Source organism: Ptychodera flava, chromosome 4 (genome assembly GCF_041260155.1).
Source record: "Ptychodera flava strain L36383 chromosome 4, AS_Pfla_20210202, whole genome shotgun sequence".
NCBI lineage: Eukaryota > Metazoa > Hemichordata > Enteropneusta > Ptychoderidae > Ptychodera > Ptychodera flava.
In genome coordinates, this window is record NC_091931.1 from 15,007,031 (window position 1) to 15,031,919 (window position 24,889).

A 24,889-nucleotide genomic window follows, 5' to 3' on the forward strand; every position below is an offset into this window, starting at 1 on the left:
TCGAGGCGCATACAACCTTAACTTCAAGATGCAAAAAGTGAGTATACTTTATCTCGATCAGTTTATTCTGCTGATTGAGTTTAATCTCAATCGCTGAAAAAGTCGCTGGGCTAAAATATTACACTTACGTGGCATGTACCAGGCAAATTGTCCCATCATCGCAGAAATTAACAGCGTATCCCTGAACCGTGACGCTGCGCAATAAGTTTCATCCTTTGAGTGAAAGCAACACTTACATATATATGACTTGAGTCACAATGATTTCCCGCGAATTCCCTTAAGTTAAACAAGCGCGGCACGTCGAACGATTATTTTAACCGTGGAGCCTCCCTATGTTATTACTGATTTAAATGTGAGCGGGATAAATAGCGAAGTCGCTATGACAAACTTATTCACAGCCCCTGCGTCTACAAGTTAAAAGTGACATCTGTTTTACTTCGAATTCGAAAACCAGACCTCTTGTATTCCCTGATGCCTGATCACCATGGTGACATCAGCATCAGCTTTCGACGCTATTTGCATGTCTTTTGCATAACTTTCAAGCCGTGTTGGGGCAATATTGCCACGCAAGGATGTGAGTATTGGAGATCGAGTTCCACAAAAGGTAATGAAATCTAGAAATTATGATATTGTCGTTCTACGAGCTTTTAGTATTTCTGTTCGATCGTCCCTCCGCCATCTCTTGACGGTAGTTTCCCTCATAGCTATCACTCGGGTGGTACAGTATGAGCTCTGAAACATGGCGATTTACCCAGTTCCCGAACCAATCTCACAGTGTGTGACTCCTCTCTACAGAAATTGAACCTCACAGACAAGAAGAAAATGAGTAAAACTACACTACACTGGTCTATATTAATGAAAAAAGAAGTCCACGAGTTGTCGACATTGTTTCGGCATCTTTGTTCCCGAGGCCATATCCGTTAAGCGAGGTATAATTTTTCCAGTACTTCGAGGTGCGCGAAGATTATACCTCTTACAAATCTTCTCGAAATGGCATCCGCTCGTTGTGGGGTTGATGACGCAAGAGAACGCTGTTTTGAAACCCCTTCAAAAACAAAAAGGGATCTTGAATTTTTTTATTTTGCGAGAATTCATGCTGTGTTTCTTTTGCCAATAATTAGGCTCGCTTCTCAAGCAAAATAATATCTTGCACCTCTCCATAAGACATGCATTGAAATATCACGCTTCAGAGCTAAGGTATTTTTACACATCTGCAGAGCTGAACGTTTTTACTTCAACAGATAAGAAGAATTGAAGATCAGCCGGCACGTCAAGCAAAAACAACCTGTATCGTCGTGGATTTGACAATATAGTTGTTAACAGGACACCGTTTGCTTGCATAGCTGCCCGTGCGTTTTGGCATTACCTATACCTTGCATAATGCAGTGCAATTGTAAATTGGAGTGAGTTTGGTGACAAATTAAACTTGTTCGGGTTACACTAATCAACACAAGTGTCAACGTATTAGCTTTCGTTTTGCAGATTCAGAAAACACGACAGAGTCCGAGCGATATCGATGCGTGAGTAACTGCGAGTTTTTTTGTCGGGCGCCAAAATTTTGAGTGTTTCACGACAGATGCGCCAAAATTTTGAGTGTTTCACGACAGATGCGCCGCTGTTCTTAATTCCTCGGATGGATGATGTTTCCATGGCGAACGCGTCATTGGGTATAATCTTTTTAACTTTGTAGATATTCGTCACATTCGATGGCCGTTTCAAAAGCGCCTCAGCGATATTGACTTACCTTTCGTCAGCCATCGGCATTGTATTGCATTAGCACAGGGCAACACCTTCTCGTTGTTTTTACTCTCTCGCGGTTTGTGACGTCATACGCTCACCGTGGATACTGACTGTCCCAGTGCTTTTATTTTTTTCCCATTGAAGTTTTTTTAAGTAGATTAAATTTCGCTTTCGGGTTGAAACACAGCGATTAAAAGTGTTCGTTGCTTGTATATGCAATATATAGCTCGGCCGTATAATTGAAATGGAAATATTGTGAGGCGATTGGCATGTCACCGTTGTGGGCCCTGCAGTTCTACGCGTGGCACGCAGTGTATAGTGCTCGTGAGGAGGCGACGTCGGGGTCATCGGGGTCACCCTGCTCGATGAGTGGGCCGGGTGGCAGTCGAGTGCTGGCTTTAAATCAAAGCAGACTTGTCTTGCGAGAACGGTCGATGTTATGAAGATGAATGGAAGGCTAATGATGATGTGTTTGAGAGTTTATGGCCTGGGTTCGTAGGTGTGAGTGGCTCACGAGTGCGTGCGAGCTGCACGCGTGCAGTCTGAACTTGTCCCGACATTCTCGTATCGTTATAAAATGTGCATTTGGCGGTATCGATATGAATTGTCGAGAAAGCATAACTTCCTTTGAAAAATTCACGATAAAGAAATTAAATTATTTAAATGGCTTTGCGCCCCTCAGAGGGATGCGAAAAAAGACTATTACGGCTGTAAATTCAAGTGGTATCGCGTTGTATTGTAAGTCACTGCTAATCTTAGCGTCACCATTTTGTTCCCTTGTCCATTCATATTTATACCTGTTTACCAGACTATACTTGCTTTCAAGCAAGGGCAGACGACAGCATAGGAGAAAACAGACGGTGAAAATTTCTACGACGGGAAAAAATGTAGAAAAGGAAAACGGTCGATACAAACAAAACATCAATGTAACTTGTAAATGCATGGTAAAAGCCGCTTAGTTAGGATTTAAAAAGCTGTATAGCTACATAACACAAGCTTTAATGTACAATTAGGCCTGCATTTCTTCTAAAGGCGTGTACAGCTGCACTCCTTCAACAACACGTCGTAAACTGTTCGACTAAACGTGGTTTGGTACTCAAAAAGTTATGGGCCAACGATGATGTAGGAGACGCATGAGTAAATATCATTATTTCTTGTTCAATAATCTTTTTTATAGACAGTGATATTATTACGATTGGTGGAAAACATTTCCCTAAGGTAGGCTCCAGGTACTTAACATGTAACATCATATAACCATCCTGATCAGGATGTCTCCATTCTAGGGTGCCCCGATACACCATTATGTACTGTATCAGTTGAGGTTCGGTTGCGGTGACATTTTACTCGGTCCCCTGTGTACAGAAACTGGCTATCATTTTCTCGCAATTGTCAGAATGATTAGACGAAAGTTCTCGACGATATTATAGAACGCCGTAGCGGAGGAGAATGAAATGAGAAATGACCCGAATAATCCATAGAATCAGAAAACAGGACTTCGTTTGTTTGAAATTTGGTTAACCTGAATTATCGGTGACTGGCACGCACTCCGTTACCCATTGCCGGAAAAAATCTTGCGCTCAGAACAGTTTAAATGTGCCATGAAATATTAAAATTAAATTTATCTTACCTCGTTCGAACACTTTGGAGAATTGCTTCGGATGGTATTTTATCAGCGGTCCGACGTGGCCGCGTGTAATAAGGGAGGCCCCGTGAATGTGAATCGGAAAGCCGAAAAGGTTCGTTGCCCACGACGTGGAAACGGCCGTGATGAAATTCACAAAGATCCAGGCGCGTGGCACACCGCTCGCTGCATGAAACTCTGAAAGGTAACGACAAATGGTAAAATTACTCGACGTGTCCGAAATTTTTAACATTCCTCGAGAAGGATTTTTCCATCTTTGATACGATAGATATAGCATGCATATTACGGTGATTGACTGTCGGTATAATTGAAACATAAGTGGGAACCGTACCGTGTTAACGAACAGTGTCTGTCGGCGTACTTTCCGGATTTCCAAAAACAGACTTATTGGTAGCGCGGAAGATATCATCATAAAGCTCCGCGCTGAATTATACCATAGAGTTAACGCATTGGATCATACCATGTGAGACGGGGTGTACAGCCTGCCCTTTCCTGGGATGGAAGAGTTTATTTTTTCGAGCTCCAGGCGTATGCAAATCATGTGGGCAAACTCTTCGATTGAATCATAAAATCAACAACAGCGCTAGCATATGAATATTTCAGGCAGGAAAATTGTTTATGACCGACACAATTTTTGATAAAAACAATCATGATGACATCATGAGAAAGTACTAATGGACATGTTGATAGCTCTTGGTGAGAGTGAAAACGACTTTTCCAAATCGTCTTTAAACGTCCGAGTTGTCGCATATAATAGAATATGATATTAGGCAAAAGTCTTTATCAGAAAGTCAGTGTAGTGTAGTTCATATCAGCACGAGAAACCCAAATATGACAATGATTCTCTCTCTCTCTCTCTCTCTCTCTCTCTCTCTCTCTCTCTCTCTCTCTCTCTCTCTCTCTCTCTATCTCTCTCGCTCTCTCCCCCCAAGGCTTGAAAAAGAAGGCCGTAGTTGTGCTCGTTTTTAATTTTTTATGATTAGATATTCTCAAAACCATTATAGAATCCTAGACGAGTACGAAATGTTGATGAATGCAAGATCAAAACAGAATATCAGAGATAAGACTCAACTGCAGACTCACTCATCAAATGCTTTCATTCAATTTGTTATCCATAAGCTTACATTTCCTTGCATCTAACTTTAGGCTGTACAGGTGTTGATCGAGGGGTCAGCCACAATTGCAACCTTAAGAGCAAGAAATATCGCAGTTTTACTTGAATTGAAAGTTGTTTTTAAGTGCTCATTATAGAACAGAATTGGTGGTTCCTTTTGAGACATAATATTTAAGAAAAAAGGGAAAACAACCGCTTCCATTTGGTATTTGCCTATTTATTTATTTATTTATTTATTTATTTATTTATTTATTTATTTATTTATTTATTTATTTATTTATACACTCGAAAAAGAACGAATGTGTATCAGGCTCGTTTCGAGCAGGATTTGTATGCACTGATTGCGAATTTAGGTTTGCAACTAAATATTCCAACGAGCGCGACATCGACTGTTGCTAGCAGCAATTTGGACAGACTATTTTTATGCAACCGTCTTTATTACCGGTAACTGCAGCTCGTGGTCGGATGCTTTGATATGTTTTTAAAGTTCAAATCACAACGCCGACGTTAACAGAGTACAAGCTTCATCATTCCTAAAAGAGTACGTTTCAAAAGTCTTGTTAAAATTTTCGCACATTGATGATGTAACTCTGACGTCATTATGAATAATACCCATCGTTCCTTTACATGTGGAAGGGGAAGCCTTTGTCGCATATCGATGGTTATCAAGTTTTAAAAATGGAGACGAAAATGAAAGGCTGCTGTGCGTTTGTTACAATAATAGTGCTTTACAATCGCAGTATAATGCTATGTATAAGTCATTTAATGTTAAAGTTTATTTATTTAGCTACTTATTTTTATGTATTTACTTATTTATTTATTTATATTTGATTTAAATTCATTTATTTATATTTATTTATTTATTTATTTATTTATTTATTTATTTATTTGGTTACTTATTTATCGTGGTGTCAAGCTCTTAGGCTTGGGTGATGACATAAACAATGTCCGTGAGATGTGTGTATGACCTAAGCTTCCGCGGCCCTGCATGGCGCTCACAATTTTACGCAAATGCTTTCTGAGCATATAAACTCTCAGTCAGGCTGTCAATGATTGCATACATTTGCCAGCCACCTCAGCCAAGAGACTAAGGCTTTGTGAACAAATCACAATTTCATTACTCTCAGCAGTGAGGCGAGAATAGTCCTTTCAGGGCCCTTGCAGGGTCACACTTTCTGTCAGGAGAATCATGGGCATTAAGGTAGAACGCGCCTCGGAGACAGATATTCGGACTCTCAAACTTTTACGATTCGATCTTTTCTGATCTACCTCTTGTGGAGGTTCATTTTAAAGCTCTAGATGCGAAAAAAACCTTTTGAATGGCTTAATTTTTCAGAATTCGAAAAATCTGATTTTTCTCCATAGAGTTAACACAGGAAAGGCGGCCATTTTGAATTTTAAATATCAGTAAATCTTGGGTGATTTGTTTCTGTAGTACCAAAATTTGCACAGTGACCCCCCAATTTTTATTCTTGATTTTGAAAAAGAATGGTTGAAAGATTCCCTATGGAAAGTTTGAGCAAAAGTTGAAGTGTTTCATTTTCGAGGCATATACTATCTTAACTGCAGGCCGGGACAAACATAGCCGTAAAACGCTTTGCCCTCTTTAGCAGACTCGGAGGCCAGAGAACAGCTCGGAAACATTCAATAGGAAAGTAGGCCGATATAAGCGTAAGCTTCAAGAGCTTCACCTGATATTTGGGATGGTGGGAAACAACTTCCTCAATTTAAAATTGACCTAGCTCTTCCTTTTTTAACTTCATATAATTGTTCACTGGCGGGAAAGATCATATTATCTCAACATTATTTTCATTTAAAAAAAACCCAAAAAACAAACCCGAAATTATTGACTGGTTCCTCTGTCATTCCGAATCCCGATAGGGTCGCACGGGCCATTACATTATAGGCTTGGTCTACAGGTTAATCAACTTAGCAACCCCCCTTTTCCCGGAAAGTAGCGATAAGCGACGTAACAGTGTTATCATGCATGCTTTAATTTTTGCAAAGTTTTCTGAAATAACGAGCGCAAGTGAAACCAAAACGACTCATTTTGTAAGATCAATATTTTTTTAATGAAAACGTCAACACCACTTGTCAAGCGATCACTTGAGCAATACGTTTTGCGTAGAAGATCGGCCGAAATTGAGCAACAGTGCTTTTTCATTTTAAAGCTAAGCTTTAGAGCTAAGGGACTGGTCAGTTTCTTCGGCCTGGGGGGGGGCGGTGGATTATTTTTTGCCGACGTCAAAAAGTGGCTGACCCCCCCTATTCCAAATTTTGAAAACAGGGTGACCCCCCCTATTCCAAATTTCTAAAACAGGGTGACCCCCCCCCCCCGGGCGCGACAAAGGTAAAACAAAAGATGGACATAAATTATATATATATATATATATATATATATATATATATATATATATATATATATATATATTATATTATATTTTACATTTTACATATATTTATATTTTAAATAGTCATTCTATGTTTTAGTGAAATTGTTGACATGTCAGTTGTAAGATAGGAATTTCAAAGTGTCAATCTTAAAGTTTAAATACAGTACATTTTGAATGAGCTGTATTTTGAATGAGCTGTGAATGTATTTCACACTTTCTCTGCTTAACCAGATGTCCTGAACTGTTGTACAGAATTGGATGTCAATCATTAATATCAAAGAGGAAAAAGCAGTGAATCAAAAACTTTGATGGTGTTAAGACTTGCCAACCATCCAATTAAATCTACTGAGGAGCCATAGAGAGCTTTTTTAGCCAAATCTGATGTGTACAGTGTCTGAGAGGACCTTTTCTTGTGTAACATTGAAACCATAAAAGCACAGCTAATAATGACAAAAACTGCCTTTTTTAACTGTTATTTTGTTCATAAAAAAGCATCTTTCTACAGAAAACATATGAAACAAAGGAAAATAATTGCATCAATGAGAAGGAAAGATATCTTGTCATTTTTCTATCTCTAAAATAAGTCACTGTATCAAATATATATTGTGAAATATTTGTGCATGTTGCTTTCTCATACTGAATTCTCACAGAGAGAACAGAAAAGTATCAGGAATTTGTCATCCTTTTCATATGAAATGCAGATTTCATAATGGTACACTTTCACTTAGCAAACATCAAGATATCTCTGAAAGTATGGCGCCCGAAGGGCACGCCAAAAAATATGAAACATCCTGATATCTCTGATATATATGCCTTGTATATTAAAGTCATGCACCTGAAGGGCATGCTGAAGATGTATGATATATAAAAGTAATGAGCTTGGAGAGCACGCTGAAAAATATTGAACATACAGATATCTCTGATGTATGTATGCTTGATATGTTAAAGTTGGGCGTGCTGAAAAATATGACTGATTATTAAAGTTACGCGCCCGAAGGGCGCGCCGAAAAATACAACTGAATGATGAATTTTGTGGCTGACACTAGCATTTTAGGCAATGATGAGCCTGTGTCAAAATTCAAAAACACACTGACCCCCCCTATTGGGCATTTCAAAAACATGGTGACCCCCCCTATCACCAAAGTCAAAAACAGGGTGACCCCCCCCCCCATGAATCCACCGGCCCCCCCCCCAGGCTGAAGAAACTGACCAGTCCCTAATGTCCTGGCTTCGCGTTACTCGTAAAACGACAACTTAGCTCTCTAGAAAATTCGACATGGATGAACTTATCAAGATTTGACATGACAGTCGTGTGTTGTTTCAGTTTATGACAGGGTTAGGCTAATCGAAGTCGATAACAACAAACTGCGTGGCCTCCGATGACTTCATCTTCTCCAAACTTTAGAACATACATTAAACGCCTCTTCAATGTCCGTTCATTCATTCACTCACTCACTCATTCATTCATTCATTCATTCATTCATTCATTCCCTACAAAAATGACCCGAAGGTGCGATTTAGGCCTAAACATCATAAGCTTAGGCTAAGCTTACGCCTACAGACGATCTCCTTGTGTTTTGTTTTTTAAGATTATCATGGACATGTAGGCCTACAGGTGACAGATAATCTGACAGTCACGCACTTGTCGGCACTCTGGAATGAGACCCAAATATCTTTTCCCTATAAAAGTCGAATGTCCGTTTTCGGCAAATCAGGAATAAAAGTTAATACATGGCTGTAGGGGCATAATAGCCTATTGGGCGACTAGACAGGTCGCAAACAATGTTGTTGCTAAGTATGACGTCATTGTGCGCCCGCGCAGCTCAAAATTTCAAGATGGCGGAATACTAATCTGTGACTGAGTGATCGTGAGCTACGGTGAGGGATTCCCCGTGTTTCTGTCGATACCTTAAGAATTTAACCAGGTAATTTGGATTTTGAAAGTACTGCAATGTAAGTTTGGCGTCGGGATATCGTCACAACCCTCAAAGCTATCCGATTAGTCTGAGAAAGACCATGGCTTTACAGAAACGTCCGTAACGACTATCAGATCGCGGGACCGTGATCAGATCGACAGAGTGAATGGATGCAGCATAGTGCAGTTATACTGTAGCTCGAGGTTTTGCCTGGATCTTTGGGTCGGATGACAAGACCAGGAACCATTTTTGCCGTCCGACAGAAGGCAAAAGCTCGAGCTACAGTACTGCAGCTAATGGCTGCATAAAGTCGCGTAGAAAGCTCGACTGTGTGTTTACGTTATAGAGCTACCGATAACCCATGACCAAAAATGCCGCTTTACAATTCACACTTCCCCGGAAGACTTTACTGAACACCATACCATGGAGGTAGTGAGAAAGATCGTCTACCTGCACTGGTCACAATACAACGTGTTCGTAAAATAACTGTCATGCATTGTACCACTGTATATAATGCATTGCTAGAGACTAGAGTTGCTGTAGTGTACACATATCATGACACCCAGACTGAGTGATGTATTGGTAACACGCCTCCTTGTTTACAAGCTATTCGTATTTTTCGACAGTGTATGTCATAAGTAACTACTGTCTTAGGCCATGATCTCTCACGATGAGAAAGGGAAACTAATATTCGAAAATAATTTTATGTATTAGTACGAAAACACTGCTGCTTTAAAAATTAATTAACTTTCACAGTGCACCCTAGCCCTGCGTACGATGCTGTGTGTTCCTGGCGTTATACGGCATGTGGTGGGAGGCCATATAACGCCGGGAACACACAGCTTTGTACCAGGACTAAGTGCACCCCACAGCACTGTACTGACACTACATACAGTGGACACTCGAGAGACAGTGTCTGTATAGTTACTAGTAATGGTGCCTGAAGATCTCACAAATGAATACTGAGATGGAACTGAATCACAAATGAGTTGAATTTTTTGCACGTAGGCTGTAAACATTGAAGGGCATCATGTATAAAATATTTGGTGGATGTATTTTCATGAAATTTAACTTCAGCAATGGTTAATATCTATGGCATTTTTGTTAAAACACTGTGTGTTGGCAAATGTGTTTGTCAAAATAGATGGGAAAACATTTAAAGTTGGTGAAATGAATTTTCCTTTTAGTGTAGAAAGTGGAAGATATGCCTCACTTTATCACTTGTTATTATCGAAAGTAACCTCTCACCTAGTCTGTAAAATTGTGCGTCAGGTTCATGGAAGTGTATTAACTTTTGCCTCTAAGTATTGAATCTTGTTTTTTGTTGCTATCTAATGGTTTGTAAAAAAATTAAAACTCTGTTATAGATGCAAGCTTGGGTTTGATGTTTGCTCATGACATTACAACTTCATGTACACACAATGATGCATTTTCCCTTGATAATCAAAGGCCGATCCATTCTGTTACATTGTTATCCCCAAGTTGTTCTGGTAGAGTGGTAGCTAATTTGCATAACAATAAATGTAATTGTTATGTTAATGAGTTTTTATTGTTTACCAAAAATTAAAGTGTGGCAGCTACCACTCTATAATTGCTCTGGGAAGAACACTGCTGTTGTATATTTTATAGTATTCAAAATTGGTTCCTTTTGACATGTTTATGTGGCGACTTACATTAATCAAATTATTTTGAATTTTCCGGGAAAACATTTTTGGAAAAGGATCGAAACGAACTTTTGTGCCATTAATTTGAGTATGAGAGTTGAAGCACAGCTTACACATGCCAAATTTGTGTAGGACTTCCATTTATGCTTGATCACATCAAAAATCACCTCATAATTAACTTCTTGTACAAGCACCAAATAATTTGACTACTTATGTGTGAATGGTAGCAGCCTAAAGAGAGAGAAAGTATGCATTGTTCCACTCTAAATTTGGTATAGCCTGCAAATAAAGGATTTGAAACAGTCAAAATTCTTCTAGCCCCATGCACAAACAAGTTCTTCTCGCATGTGCCCCATGTCAGTGGCAGTGTATAATAGTGTCAAACTTCCGATCAAGCACTCCCCCAGTTTTAATCAAGTCTTGAGGTGATATGGTTGATTAATTACTTAGTCTACAGAAGTCTTCAATATTGATCAACACAAACACAACATGTGATTGCCAACACCAAATTGCAAACAAACCAACAGATCCAGACTCTTTGAATAAATTACTTTTGAAATAAGATACATCTTACTTTAGTCAATTTTTAGAAAACGGTAGTTGTGTCCATCTTCTGTTGTTGCCGTCTCAATATAAATATCTCTGCTTTATATAATTGGATATCTCTAAAATTATTTCCCCAAGGTTTTTTAATAATTTAACTTTCATATTGTTGAGGCCATAAAAATATTTCTTTAGAGTGCAAGCCAGCGTGTAATTTTTTACTGCGCTCTCCACAATTTTAAAAGCTCATTATTTGCCTCAGTATAATCAAACTGAGTCAATACACTGTACTGACATTTAGGTATTTCATTATACAAACCCTTTTCATTCTCTGCTCTAAAATATACAACTTGACATTTCAAAACTTGATCTGAACATCTCCAAATACCTTTTCACATGTATTAATTGCTCACAGTATATCATAAGTACATACATTACAAGAGATTGAGGCGGGGGCGGAGAAATATGGAAGTATCACAGAGAAAGGCCAGTACTGTTGCGGATATTTTATTGTCTGACTTTTGCCCCTGATAATGCCACGATATCGACCCTAGTGCTGTGGCGTAGGTGTGGCCTGGTACATAGAGGAGGTAAATGGGTGAGAACTTCAATGCCAAATTTCTGTTGTCCCCAAATGTGATTATATACACCTCTAAGGGGGCTCTCAGTAATATTCACAGAGTACTGCCTATAACAAATACACTGAACACAGTCTAATGTGTCTATGGCAGACATCAAGCAGCATGAGTACCATTCAAAACCTCATTGTTATTCTCTCGCATTGCATTGTAACCAAATTTTAATATAAAATTAAAAATTAGCATATGATATTGATTCCCTAATTTGACATACATACTTTCTTGTGTTTCTTTCATGCTGACCAGCTTAAGAAGTCAAGTGAGACCGACTTTCAAGATACACGATGTCGTCTTCATCTGATCCCAGTGAGCATCTAGCAATCTTGATTTCTCACATTGTGCAGGAACTGCGGTGCACAGTCCTACATTCTCAGCTCAAGAGAGCTGCACAGGTGTGTGTTTTTATTCATGGGTAGTCCTGGTGTTTGTAAAACAAGGAATTCCAACTTTAGCTCAAATTTGTGTGCTGGGAGAGCAATTATGATCAAATTGCATCTTTCATCCTCTTGTACACATCTACATGCATACACACACACACACACACACAAATTGCAAGATTGTGTGTATTTATATAATACATGCATATATATATATATATATATATATATATATATATATATATATATATATATATATATATATATATATATTTAGATATATATGTATAAAAGATTGTGTCCTGTATTAATACATGCATCTATCTACAGTATGTATCTACATGTTTTGACATATGTATACATGTATATCTATAATATGAATTTTCTTGATGAGAAGGCTTGTGGTTTTTTCCACTTTTGAATGAATGAATGAATGAATAACTGACTGCATCACATTACATTGACAGGTGCAAGCTGCCAGACCAAATGTCCATCTGTCCGATTTGAAGAGAGAAGTCTACAATGCACTTGTGGAAACTAGTAAGTGAGCAACCGCTTTATTTCCAAAGTGCAAAAATCAAACTTTGATAAGCTGTGTTGAAGATATCTATTTATGAAGAAGCTATCTAGTACACATGCTGTCTACAAATCCAGTCAACTACAAGTATGCAGCAGTGTTTTCCTACAGTCTATCCAAAAGACCAGATCAGTTATCAAATCAGCTTTCCTGCAAATTTCCATACCCTGAAATTCCTTACCATGCTTTCCACATCCTAAATCCATGTACTCAGTGCAACCTAATTATCCCTGTCAACCTTGCATTAGTTTGTCCTCGGAACATCCCTGAGACCAACTTAACCCAATGCAAAATCCATTTTCCGATCAGCCTTCATCTCAGCTATCATCAAAACCCAGTTTGGGCACACTTCTAGGCTAAACACACATCATTTTACCCCCTCGTCTGTTCAAATCATACTATTGCTGACAATTCAATGAAAGGATGTGTCCAGACGATAAGACAGTCACACAAGCGTTGTCTCTTCACCAATCAAGCAGAAAATCATTGATAAGGATCTTGCAAATTTAGTGGAATCTTACAGTATCCTACAGTCATTGTACTAGAACAATTTAGCAGTAAGTAAATTGGTTGTTGGATCAAGTGCATTGTAGATAAAGAGTTTCTGTCAAATATACCGATGATACAAGTGGTTAATCCTCCACAACACAAAGAATAGTTTGTCTTTATCTCAATAAACGGGATACCTGTAAACAGTCGCACTTTTTTCCTGTTTCAAGATCATAGTCTAATCGTAATTATATTTATAAGCATGCTGTCACTCAGATTTTTTGTGCAAAAGCTACAGATGTGACGAGTGAACTTTTTTCATTTAATTTTTTTCAGACCAGCAAAATTTCCCACAAGTTATATTGTTACTAACAACTTGGAGTCTAAATTTTGTGAACTGTTCACAATAATAATGGCATTTCATATAAAGGTCTTCTTGAAAGAAGAAACTCTGAACATTTTCACATGCTATGTAGAAGAAAACAAAAATGAAAATGTAAAAATACGGACAAAAGTAAAACAAAAGATGGTTGCAGTGCAGAAGCATATATTTGCCAAAATTTAAGAAAAAACCACAAACATAAAAATTCCAAATTGGGTAAAGTAGAAACAACGATTCCAAGGAACAGTTATTGATTCTTCCTGGCCTTACATTCATCTTGCAATGTCTTTTTTTTTTGTGGCCAAGTAGCGTAAATACAGTGTAAGTGTATAGATGACCCTACGCTTAGACATCATATCATCTCAGTCAAAATATTCTATCTTGTATAAGTATTTGTCGCATCTGTAGAAGCCCTTCATTTGCATGTCAAGGTTACTGCAATTAAAATTTTTTTCCATTCACTGTTCAAAGTGAATGCCAAGGCTAGGTTTATTACTTGACAAATACTCAGATACAGATTTTGCGTGTTTGACCATTTATCTCAAGTTGCTGTTCGCTCTGGCAGGCCGTGCGAACAAAGAATATAGCCTCCCACCCCATGGTAGCTATTAAAGAAAGAAGTTTTGTCTACTTTAATTAAAAGGGCTGCTACGTGATGTTGTTTCATAAGGTCTGTCTGCAAGTATCCATCCAGCTTGTTATTTGGAGAGTAGTAGGGATGTATCTTGTCCGTTGCAGCTGCAGCCTCATTGATCGCACTCAGCTCCCCAATTACTGCGAAATAGAAAACAGGCAGCCTTCGTTGTGGCTATACGTATATCGTAGAATTTGAGGCATAATGTGCCAGATACTCGAACTTTCAAACTTTTGCAATCCTCTGTTGTCTACTACATGTACATGTTGGGGCTCAGTTTGAAGCTCTTGGAGTAAATACATTTTTCACAGACTTATTTTTGTGATAATCAAAAATTTGTATGTTGTCACAGGGATGGCAGCCATTTTGATTTTTAAATGTCAGTAAATATTGGGTGATTTGCTTTTCTAGTACCAATTTTTTTTGCGCAATGACCCCTGATTTTTATTCTTGATTTCAAAAGGAAATGGCTTACAATTTCCATAGGCAAAGTTTGATCAAAAGTTTGTCTTTCAATTTCGAGGCATGTACATGTACAACCTTAACAGCTAACTGAAAGTCTTACATTGCTTGCCATAGACAGCGTGCACGAAATGCAAAACTTGCAATTCTTGCAAAACCTACAAGCACAAGATCACAGCTGAGAGAAAAATGTCCAGATTTTTTTGCGAAGTATCGCAAACAGCCTTTGAGAGATTTATTCACTTACTAGAACATGTTGTGTGGTGGCCAGACATTTACCATATGTCACATTCGATTGGGTAAATGGCAAGAAGAGATGAAATCTTCAGATTCACATCACAAGTTAGCCTAGCATGGTCTAATTTGCTCTGATTCAAGCTATCTGTATTCCTCCAGCATTGTTCAATGCTGATCAACGTGTATACTTACAGGATGTCACAATTGCCCTGTTGAAAATTGTGGCACAAAACTACACCAAAAAATCAGGGAATTTTCTTTGTAAGATGGCATCAAAAGCACAGTGTGGTGATATTTTTCTGAATTTACATTCCCAATGTGTCTGTTGTCTGGCCAACCATTGCATAGTTAAAGCTAATATCTGCAGTAATGTGGACATTGTCGGATGCTATGCTCGCCTGGCATTCAGCCACGAGATGCTAGCATGATGTACACACACGTAATGGGCCGGTGTCATTAATAAGATTTGAATGACGCAGAACTATTACAGGGTCGTATTGCTGATTTCCCCCTGCAGATCTCACCATGAATGAGACTTTTTGTGTCAGTATTTCAGAGTTTCAGAGTTGTCACAGGTCAGCTTCTATGATTGTCTGCATTCCTGCCTTGTTTGGTCACCATGACAACAGAGTCAGTACCACACAATTCATCAGGAAATATATTTTTTTTCAAAGTTGCCAGTCTTTTCCCACGAGGGCAACATTTTATCTCCTGTTTCTCCTCCTGTATGAAAACATACTGGCACATTTTTAACTGTTGTAAATAAATCTATTTTTTTTTATGACAAATGGGTAACAACAGGTGTCAGTGCTATATATTTTAAGGCAAGCATTGATGGCATACCAAGAATGGGCAGGGTTGTTGTGTCAAGGTTTCTTTGACGTTTTAAAATCTTTGAAGTCGGAAAAGTGCAGCCTCTTTTGTCATGACAAATGCCCATTTCAGTCTTTTTCGTTTGTTTATTTATTCATCTGTTTCCTTGTTAGTGCTAGACAGACCCTTTTCTGATATAACATTTTTGTTAAATTCCACGCTAGCGCAGTACCCACACAAAGGGTCACTTACGTGTCAACCAGCGCACAGTTAAATTGTAGTTAAACACTCGTAACAGGAAACTCAAATCATATTGAGCACGGCAACTATGGCATATTTTTTAAGATGAAAAAATAAATCCACACAACACCTAACCTTTATCGGGTTAAGTGAATAACTGAAGAACTTTTGATTAAAATTTCACTGCCATTTTTTTCACGCTTTGACGTTTAATCTTTGCAGGCTGGGAGAGGAAGCTACGGAATGCCGTATACAAGCACATGGCACTGTATCCCAGGATTAGCCATCCCTTAGCGTCCGCTGAACAGTGCAAGGAACCTTTGACGTACATCAGAAAAGCTCAGGTAGAGTGCAGTGATGGCATATTTGTAGATTTGTCGTTTATTTATTTGTTCAATTATGGTCACGTTTATTTTTATATTTCATTAAATATTCACTGGAATTTAATTTTGCTAATTTCACTGATAGATGAATCAGCTTTGGTATTATCCCCATAAAAATGTTACATAGCAATAGATTTTATTGTTTCCCAGGACAATGAGTGACTTAAATGTGTGATGAAGTTGTCTGAAAACAGTAATCAAAGAAATTAAAATCCTTGTTAGCTGAAAGATTAGTGTTTTTAAAGTTTATCATAGCCCAGTCTCTGTCTGATCATCACGTGCCCATTACAGTAACGTACGTTGACACATTTGGTATTCTAGCCACACATGCACAGCCCCGCAGAGTTTACTGATAAGGAGAGGAAGAACAAGCATTCAAACACATGTTCTAACTTTACCAATACATTGTTACATGCTTGTTCTCTGTAGACAGAGATCAAATAGGTGTGCTTGATGGCTCAATGCGCTCTATTCAAGCCGGCGGAAAGAATCAGGGTGTTTGGAATACGGTTTGAAGAACTGTGAGAAAAAGACCCCAGTGATGCTACAAGTGCTTGGCTTGCTTTGTAAAAGCCTTGGATTAATGTCAGTGGCATCAGCATCAAAATTTGATGTTCCATTCTCGCAGAATTTTGTAAAGTGCAATGAAATATCGGCAGTGTTTGTTGATTTGTATGTTTCATTGCCTATGTTTCCTGCTGCACCCAAATTGCATAAATTATATTATATCGGTGTGTCACTCATGCCAATGCGTCATTCTGAATGGACGAGAGTTCATACCGACAGCTCTAATAAAATAGTTTTACGAATTCTAAAATGGGGCCTCTCAACTAACATAGAAGCTAAATGTGAGGATAGACAGCATTTAGATAGTAGGAAAAATCAGCATTTGAACCAGTTAATGACTAAATATATGGTGAGCATTATGAGAGTAGTGCAAATGTTTAGAATATTGATTTTTATAATTCTTATTTGAATATTTGGCTTGTGCTTTTTCAAATCAGCATCGTCACTTGTGTTGCCCGCGTTGCTTTCACTGCCATAGTTTAGTATGCATGCTATGTATCCTTCGCATAAATAATGCTTGGTCCCAGGCGCTAAATTTCTAATCGGTGAGAATCACTCAATATTTGATTCTGTATTGCCATTTTTTCATGCTAAAACTATAGAGGAAACAATTTTTTATGCCATAGACACAAAAGTTGATATAATATAAATAGCAAACTCCTGATGCAGGCAGCTACACACTTGATTTGGGTATACCGGTAGTTTGCTCCATATAGTACTTGCCTCGCAGTTTGTGTTATACATGTATATTGCACATTGTACCCAAATTTCGGGTATACCTGCCCATGTTTGGGTTTATTGCTTAATTTGATAATGCCATCTAGATTTTGAAATATGTCATCTACATGTAATAACATGCAAATTCACGCGCATCTGATATATAAATGTATTGAAGAATCATTCTTCCTTTGAAGACTGTTTTACTTGTAGAACGGTTAATCCTTTCCCTAGCCAAGTATGGCATGACCCTTTTGTTGTCTATGGTCAGGTTGAAACCACGTGGAGAAAAATAGGGGTGAGAAGCCATATAACCTTCCAGCCGTTCAGATTCTTCTGAATGGCAGAGACTGCCTCTGTCAATGGATGTTCTTGATGATACCATGAAATCAACAAGTGTCTTTGCCTTACGGTGAATTTCCAGTGTCATAAATGTTTTTTGCCGCTCCCTGAAAAAGTTATTGATGTTGTTTTGTTTAATGGAACGGCATTTATCGTCAGGTTTCAATAAGACAGGGCTCACCCTGCCTGCAGGCATAACGTTATTAATGGTTCAACCGTATATTTACATTATGTTAGTGGCGAAAAAAAACCAGTCGGCTGTTATTTACATGTTATAACCCACAAGGAATAGTACGGCAGTCGACTTATGACCGGCTATCCATCATATGCCATTAAGGAAACATATATCTTCAAAATATTATATTGAACATCAAAATAATACTAAAAGATTATCCAATTATGATTTTTTTTGTAAAACAAACATGAGATGAGACGCGTACCTTGAACTTGGGATTGAACAGTCAATGAAGATGAATGTTTTTTTCCAAACTTGTGTGAAATTGCTTCTGTTGGACCGTGTCAGCGTTTCATCATGCATACATAAACAAATTTGACTTATATATATCAATCATTGTGCTGTGGGTCAGTTAGGTTGATCGAAACAAAGAAAGCAGCCCTTGTGTTTTCTCTCTGAAGAGAAAAGTCCAACATTTTATCAGATAAAAAAATGAATTCTGGAAACTAACGCAATTTCTGAAAAGGAGATAAAAGAATACACCTAATGGGGGAGGTGGGGGGGGAATAATTTGTACACAGCTTGATGTGAAATTATTAGATCACTTGTAAATTTATGCTTCCATTCTGAGTGACTGAATTCTGTCATAAATCGTCTCTGATATCAGCTGAGGATGCGCGAGGCTACCGCCCAAAAAATTACCCAGAATGAGAAAGAGTGAGAATATCAACCTCATTTAGTGAGTGATGCTGACAGCGTTGAAAGGAATCTCCTCTGGGGGTGTGTGTGTGTGGGTTTTTTTTTTTAGGGGGAGGCAGCGCTGACAGCACACGCCGCTTTGGCAAATTAATAAATACCCATTCTCGGCATGCTTCCTTTCTTTACATTCGCAGTCCAACTGGGAAAAGCGAATACTGAAAAGTTTGAACAGCATGTGTACCGAGCTGAGCGTGCCTCTGGCGAGAAAGGTAGGTATTTGTTTGATCAATCAATCAGAGGACTTTCAACGGGAAATTTGTATGTGTAATAGATTAGAGTGTTACTCCTGATAATCAATTTATATTGGAGCTTGTAAATTGTCGTCGGGAATGTTCGACGTCCGTGCCGTATTATATGATTGCGAGCTAACTTGACGTGTAATATGGTGTTTGGCTTCGGGGTTGGATAGTGGCAGAGTTTTTTTTATTTCATATCAGTGTCAGGGGTTTAACTGCAAGATTGTTTGCAGGCAAAAAAAAAAGGGAGAGCCGAGACATGCATTAATCATTTCGTTAATATTAATGCCACTGACTTTTAACTCCCTCATGAACGGGATGCTACTATAAAGTACTGTGAGAAATAAACATTTCGTTAGAATTCTAATGACCGGAAAAGTGCGACTCGCCGATTCCTTCAGCGGTATATCAATGTTATCAATATTTGCCTTGATGAATGATAATCATCCCATGCACTGTCAAAGCTCGACATGTTTCTTTGCAGACGGACATACACATATAAATGCATTGTTGCATTCTTTTCATGAAATAAAAGCAAAGGTTGAGGAGGAAAAAACTACTCCACTGTGCTCGTTTTTCACCATCAGGGCGCTGTAAAAACCTTCAATGTTCATGTGGCGCGGCACAATGATATCTTATTTGCTATGTGTTCTTGAAAGCGTCGATTGCACTGCGGGCAGAAGTGGCTTGACGTTTGTACAATTTTAATGCAAAGTGTCGATATTTCGGTGTGCATAAAGTCAGATGCTGGACCGATGTGTACGGTATTGACAGGCAAAGCAAAAAGAAAAAAAAAAAAAAAAGGAAGTAATGAAAGAAGTAATGAAAAATTAAAGGACTAGCAGCTGTTACTGCTGATGACTTTTTTCCACTAATTTTGTTTTTAATTTCAACAACAGTTTCATGTTCTACTCACCAAAGCATGTTGAAATACACTGTATTCAGCTTGTCAAATCAGCCTCAATGTGTGCAGACTGCATTGTTATTGTTAACAGGTGAATTCTGGACCGGACTAGATTTCAAATGTAATAACAGTGCATTTTGCAAGTAAAGATGCTGTGTTGACAAGCTAAATATATGGGTGTTTCAATATGTGTGTGGTGGGGTAAAACAAGAACTGCAAATCATCAAAATTTACAGCTAACTGCCCCTTTAACCTGTAGAGCACCAAAGTCAATTTTTGCCTCCTTTTATAAAATATGTTTACCAATTTTTTTAAATTTGTTTCTCCAAATTTTTGATCAAAAACTGTAGTAAATGAAAAGTGATGTCTGTTTGGTCAAAAATTGTAAAAAAAAAATACAAAAAATTCATAAAATTGAACTTTTGCATTAAAATTTTGGCGGGAATATTTACAGCACTCGAAAGGTTAATGAACAATAATCATTTCAAAGACGAAAGTTGTTCACTGGCGGACTGGTTCACATTTAGCCAAATACCAGACACACAGGGCAGACCGTTTTGTTCGTCAGTTAAGTATTTTGATCATGCCTAGTATATCTTTAGAACGCCAATCTTGAGATAATGCATGTTGAAGATGCTGCAAATCTACGTCAACGCTTGCCCATAAAATGAAAAAAGTCTGTTCAACAGCGGACATAAAGTGCAATATTGTTGGATATCAACAGAAGATCACTTTAACTGCATTTTGGACTTGTTTGCCGAGGCAGATGTCTGCCGGGCACTTACAGGGCGAAATCTGAAAATCTGGAACTGAGTGGCCATTAACACAAATTTGATTACCGAAAGATAACTCTTAATGACTGAAAGAGGAAGCTAATTAGCCTAATGAGATTATGCTGTGTACATTGTAATTAAGTAATTTGATTTGAAGACGTTTAGAGAATCAAATGCACAGAGAAAGCTGAATGGGCAATTAGTGGGGGGGAGGGGGGAACTGAAATGGCCGACCCTTTACAAATTCTGTCCCATTCCATATATCTAAGATTAAAGTGATAGATTTTTTTACTATCAACATCACAACTGATATGAAAATGTAAAAGTGATATATATTATATCTGGCATCTTACGTTATAGATTTGCTTCGGTTCATAGATCAATACCTGCTGATTAAAGAAATATAACCATGTGAATAGGTGCAGTTGAAAGGTAAAATATATTATGCTTAGGCAGGAAAGTGAAATTGTCTTTTGGCTAATGGGAGTCTTTTTCAAAGTTCAAATTTTCAAGGCATTTCAGAGGCAATTTTTTTGCATTCAACTTGACTTATTTATTATACGTTGTTTGGTCACTGCGTCAAATATTCATGACTACTCTGGGAATCAGATAACCTTACCACTTTGCTTACGAAGAGGCTGACAACACTAGTAAGGTTTCCATTCAGGATGTAAAGGTAGATGGTAGTATTGGTCCATCTTCAGAAGTGTCCACATCTGCGACGGGCCAAAGTAGGTTTTATCAGTTTTGCCTCAAGCATAAGAAACATATGCTTAGAGTGTTGTTTTTTTATCTCTTATTCCACAAATGTATTTTGAAAATTTTTTGTTCGGCTGGGGGTGTTCAACAAGAAATGGTTTTTGATAATGCTAAGCCTTCTGCTACACTTTTTGAATTCCCACCGGCTGAGACCTAGTTTGATAGTGTCACCTTTGCAGCAAACCAAAAAGCGCAGTTACGGCACTTCAAGGATGACAAAAATGCACATCTTAACTGTATCTTCTTTTCCTGCAAATCTTTCCTCGGTTGCTTTTAAAAGTTTAATTGAAACTTCAAGAATGCATTGAGTATAGGAACTCTTCAAAGCCAACCTGGAAATGGGATCTACAAGAATGTAGCAAGCAACATCAAAGAGTGTGGGGAGATATTATCTGTACTCTTTGAGTCAGATTATAAAACCCAACGACAGCAAGGAGATGACAGACTAGACATTTCACATATCACAAATGCTGTCGGTTTTTAGTAGTGATGTGTGTGAATGTCAGATATGTATTAATCATTACCACTGCTATAAAATCACCAATGACGGTTAAAACTGCAAGCATTTTTTCTCAAAAAATGTGAGAAAGGAAAAACATTGGCACCTGTTCTTTAATATGTTTGTATTTTTACATTATATTGTCGTTTATGAATGTTAGAAATGCACCACAGACATGGCAAAATGGCATCATGAAAAAAGCATGTGAAACATCAACTGCCCTACATGGCAACTTTTTCACTGAATTTTGGTTTCAAGTTCTTACTTGGTCTTTTTAGTCCCCGCGGATGAAGTCTGGCGGGGACTTATAGATTGGGTCCCGTCTGTGCGTCCGTCCGTCCGTCCGTCTGTCCGTCCGTCCGTCCATCCGTCATCAACAGTTTCTCAGACACTGCTGAACCAATTTTGTTCAAACTTGGCACAAAGGCAAAGCACTATGATCTACATATGCACATCGATTTATTTTGTGATACGATCCAATATGGGCGCGAGGCGGCCATTTTGTTGCGATTTTTCATGTCTTTAGACCATAACTCATACATCCTTGAGCCGATTCTGTTCAAACTTGGCACAAAGGCATAACACTATGGCTTTCATATCCATGTCAAATTATTTTGCGATACGATCCAATATGGGCGCGAGGCGGCCATTTTGTTGCGATTTTTCATGTCTTTGGACCATAACTCAGACATCCTTGAGCCGATTCTGTTCAAACTTGGCACAAAGGCATAACACTATGGCTTTCATATCCATGTCAAATTATTTTGCAATACGATCCAATATGGGCGCGAGGCGGCCATTTTGTTGCGATTTTTCATGTCTTTGGACCATAACTCAGACATCCTTGAACAGATTCTGTTCAAACTTGGCACAAAGGCATAACACCATGGCCTACATATGCTTGTCAAATTATATTGTGATACGATCCAATATGGTCGCAAGGCGGCCATTTTGTTGCGATTTTTCATGTCTTTGGACCATAACTCAGACATCCTTGAACAGATTCTGTTCAAACTTGGCACAAAGGCATAACACCATAGCCTACATATGCATGTCAAATTATCATGCGATACGATCAAATATGGGCGTGAGGCGGCCATTTTGTTGCGATTTTTTTCATGTCTTTGAACCATAACTTAAAGATCCTTGAACTGATTTTGTTCAAACTTGGCACAAAGGCAAAGCACTATGGCATAAATATGCATGTATCAATTAACCTTGCGATGGGATCCAATATGGCTGCAGAACTGCCATTTTGTTGGAATTTTGCATGTCTTTGAAGCGTAATTCAAAGGTCACTACACCCATTATTTCCAAACTTGGCATACATATACATGTCAATTTACTTCGTGACATGTTCCAATATGGCTGCCAGATTGTCATTTTCTTTCCGATATCGCTGCCAGATGGTCATTTTTAGATTTTTTCATGTCTTTGAGGCTTAATCATATGCAAATATTCCTTAACCAATGTTGTTGAGACTTGGTACAAAGATAAAGTACTATGGCATACATATGCATGTCTACTAATTTTGTGCTATGATCTATATGGTCAATAGACAGCCATTTGATTTTAATTTTGGTGTGATTTTTTTATGTCTTTGAAACAAGCATAGGTCACTGTCCCTAGCTCGATGGACTGATTTTGTTCAAACTTGATACAAAGAGAAAATACTATGGCTGCATTCTTGAGCACATTAATTTGTTTCATTATATGATCCGAAATGGCTGATCACAACAACATACCCGATCCCATACCATTTCGAAAATTCCACCAAACCATGTGTATAGTATGTGCCGTCATGACACTAGAGGCAGAGAGGGCATCGTTATGTGTGATGTAATCAAAAGTTCCTTCAGTGGTCATTACCGGCAGAGATGAGTCATTTATTGAACGTTCCTCAGATTACTTTATTATGCAAGTCACAGGCCTGACATACCGGTTGCATCAATGTCATTCCACAGCTACCTAGACCACAGCTACCTAGACACCAAAGATTATAACAAAATGGACAAGCGGGGACTGTGTCATCAACGATGACTTGTCAAGTTTGAATTCCCAACTCTATCATAAGTTTAGTAAAAGTTTAATTTAAGTTCCATTCTCTTTCAAGAAAGATGAAAACTTATTGTTCTCTACACACGGTTGATTCAAAAATCAAAAGTACAAAACAAATCTTGCTTATAGTTGGTAATTTACTCTCAGACTGATAGAATTTAGAGAGTACACATTTTGATGGGATTATGGCATACAAATTAGCCCTAAGTACTGTCAAGGTTTGGTTTGCCCTATAGCTTCTTCTGATGACAGCAGTCAAGTATATTAAATCATAGGGGTGTAGGGGTTCAAACATAAATAAAGTTACAGACTACTCATTAAGGTTTAACAGCAGGTTTAAAATTCGCATCAGAGCATTGCATTGCCACGTTATCTATCGCTCATAAAACTTCAGCTGTCCTCAGCGTGCCAGTCTCATCAAATTCCATTGCAGGGGTGATGACTTGCTTCAAAGAATGAAAAACAAAAAAAGGCAAACTCTCAACATCTTCTGTTGACTCTGCTCATCGGCTTCTTTCTCCTCTGAAACGTTCATTTCCTCTGTTCCTCATACGACGCAGTCGCCCCCGTTTCTAATCACATAGAACTTACTGCCGCTGCAATTGATATTGGATTTCATATTAGGCCGTAAAAACCACCTGTGTCGCAATGACAGACGTAATAATAACAAAAAAGAATTGATGGAATTTGTGTTTTTTTTCTCCTTCTCAGAGACCTATACAGGAACAAAAAGAACTAAAGATGAAATGGAATGAGCTAGGGACAGATGAACCAGGTATGTCATTATTAGGGTGAAATAAAGAAAAAAGGATGTCTGTCTCGGGTGTTGTAAATACTGAGGGCCATACATGGCAGA

General features: G+C 38.2%; 2 protein-coding genes across 5 annotated transcripts in view; one reads left to right on the forward strand and one right to left on the reverse strand.

Moving 5' to 3' along the window:
* Positions 1-24,889, reverse strand: part of LOC139130982 (cholecystokinin receptor type A-like) — a 185,442-nt gene that overhangs the window by 70,436 nt on the left and 90,117 nt on the right. For 2 of the 3 annotated variants that reach the window (XM_070696857.1, XM_070696860.1), the window contains exon 3: positions 3,368-3,559. The gene's annotated coding sequence lies outside the window, so the exon portion shown is untranslated. Of the gene's footprint in view, positions 1-3,367; positions 3,560-3,713; positions 3,778-24,889 lie in introns of those variants that run through there. The other variant, XM_070696856.1, reaches the window with a different exon arrangement.
* LOC139130981 (TBC1 domain family member 19-like) overlaps positions 8,683-24,889 on the forward strand; it is a 161,109-nt gene continuing 144,902 nt past the window's right edge. Inside the window, exons 1-6 of one of the 2 annotated variants that reach the window (XM_070696854.1) lie at positions 8,683-8,814; positions 11,897-12,042; positions 12,495-12,567; positions 16,084-16,205; positions 18,939-19,013; positions 24,745-24,808. In XM_070696854.1, coding sequence (XP_070552955.1) covers positions 11,935-12,042; positions 12,495-12,567; positions 16,084-16,205; positions 18,939-19,013; positions 24,745-24,808 — 442 coding nt within the window. In that variant the 5' untranslated portion in view covers positions 8,683-8,814; positions 11,897-11,934. The remainder of the gene's footprint in view (positions 8,815-11,896; positions 12,043-12,494; positions 12,568-16,083; positions 16,206-18,938; positions 19,014-24,744; positions 24,809-24,889) is intronic. The other variant, XM_070696855.1, reaches the window with a different exon arrangement.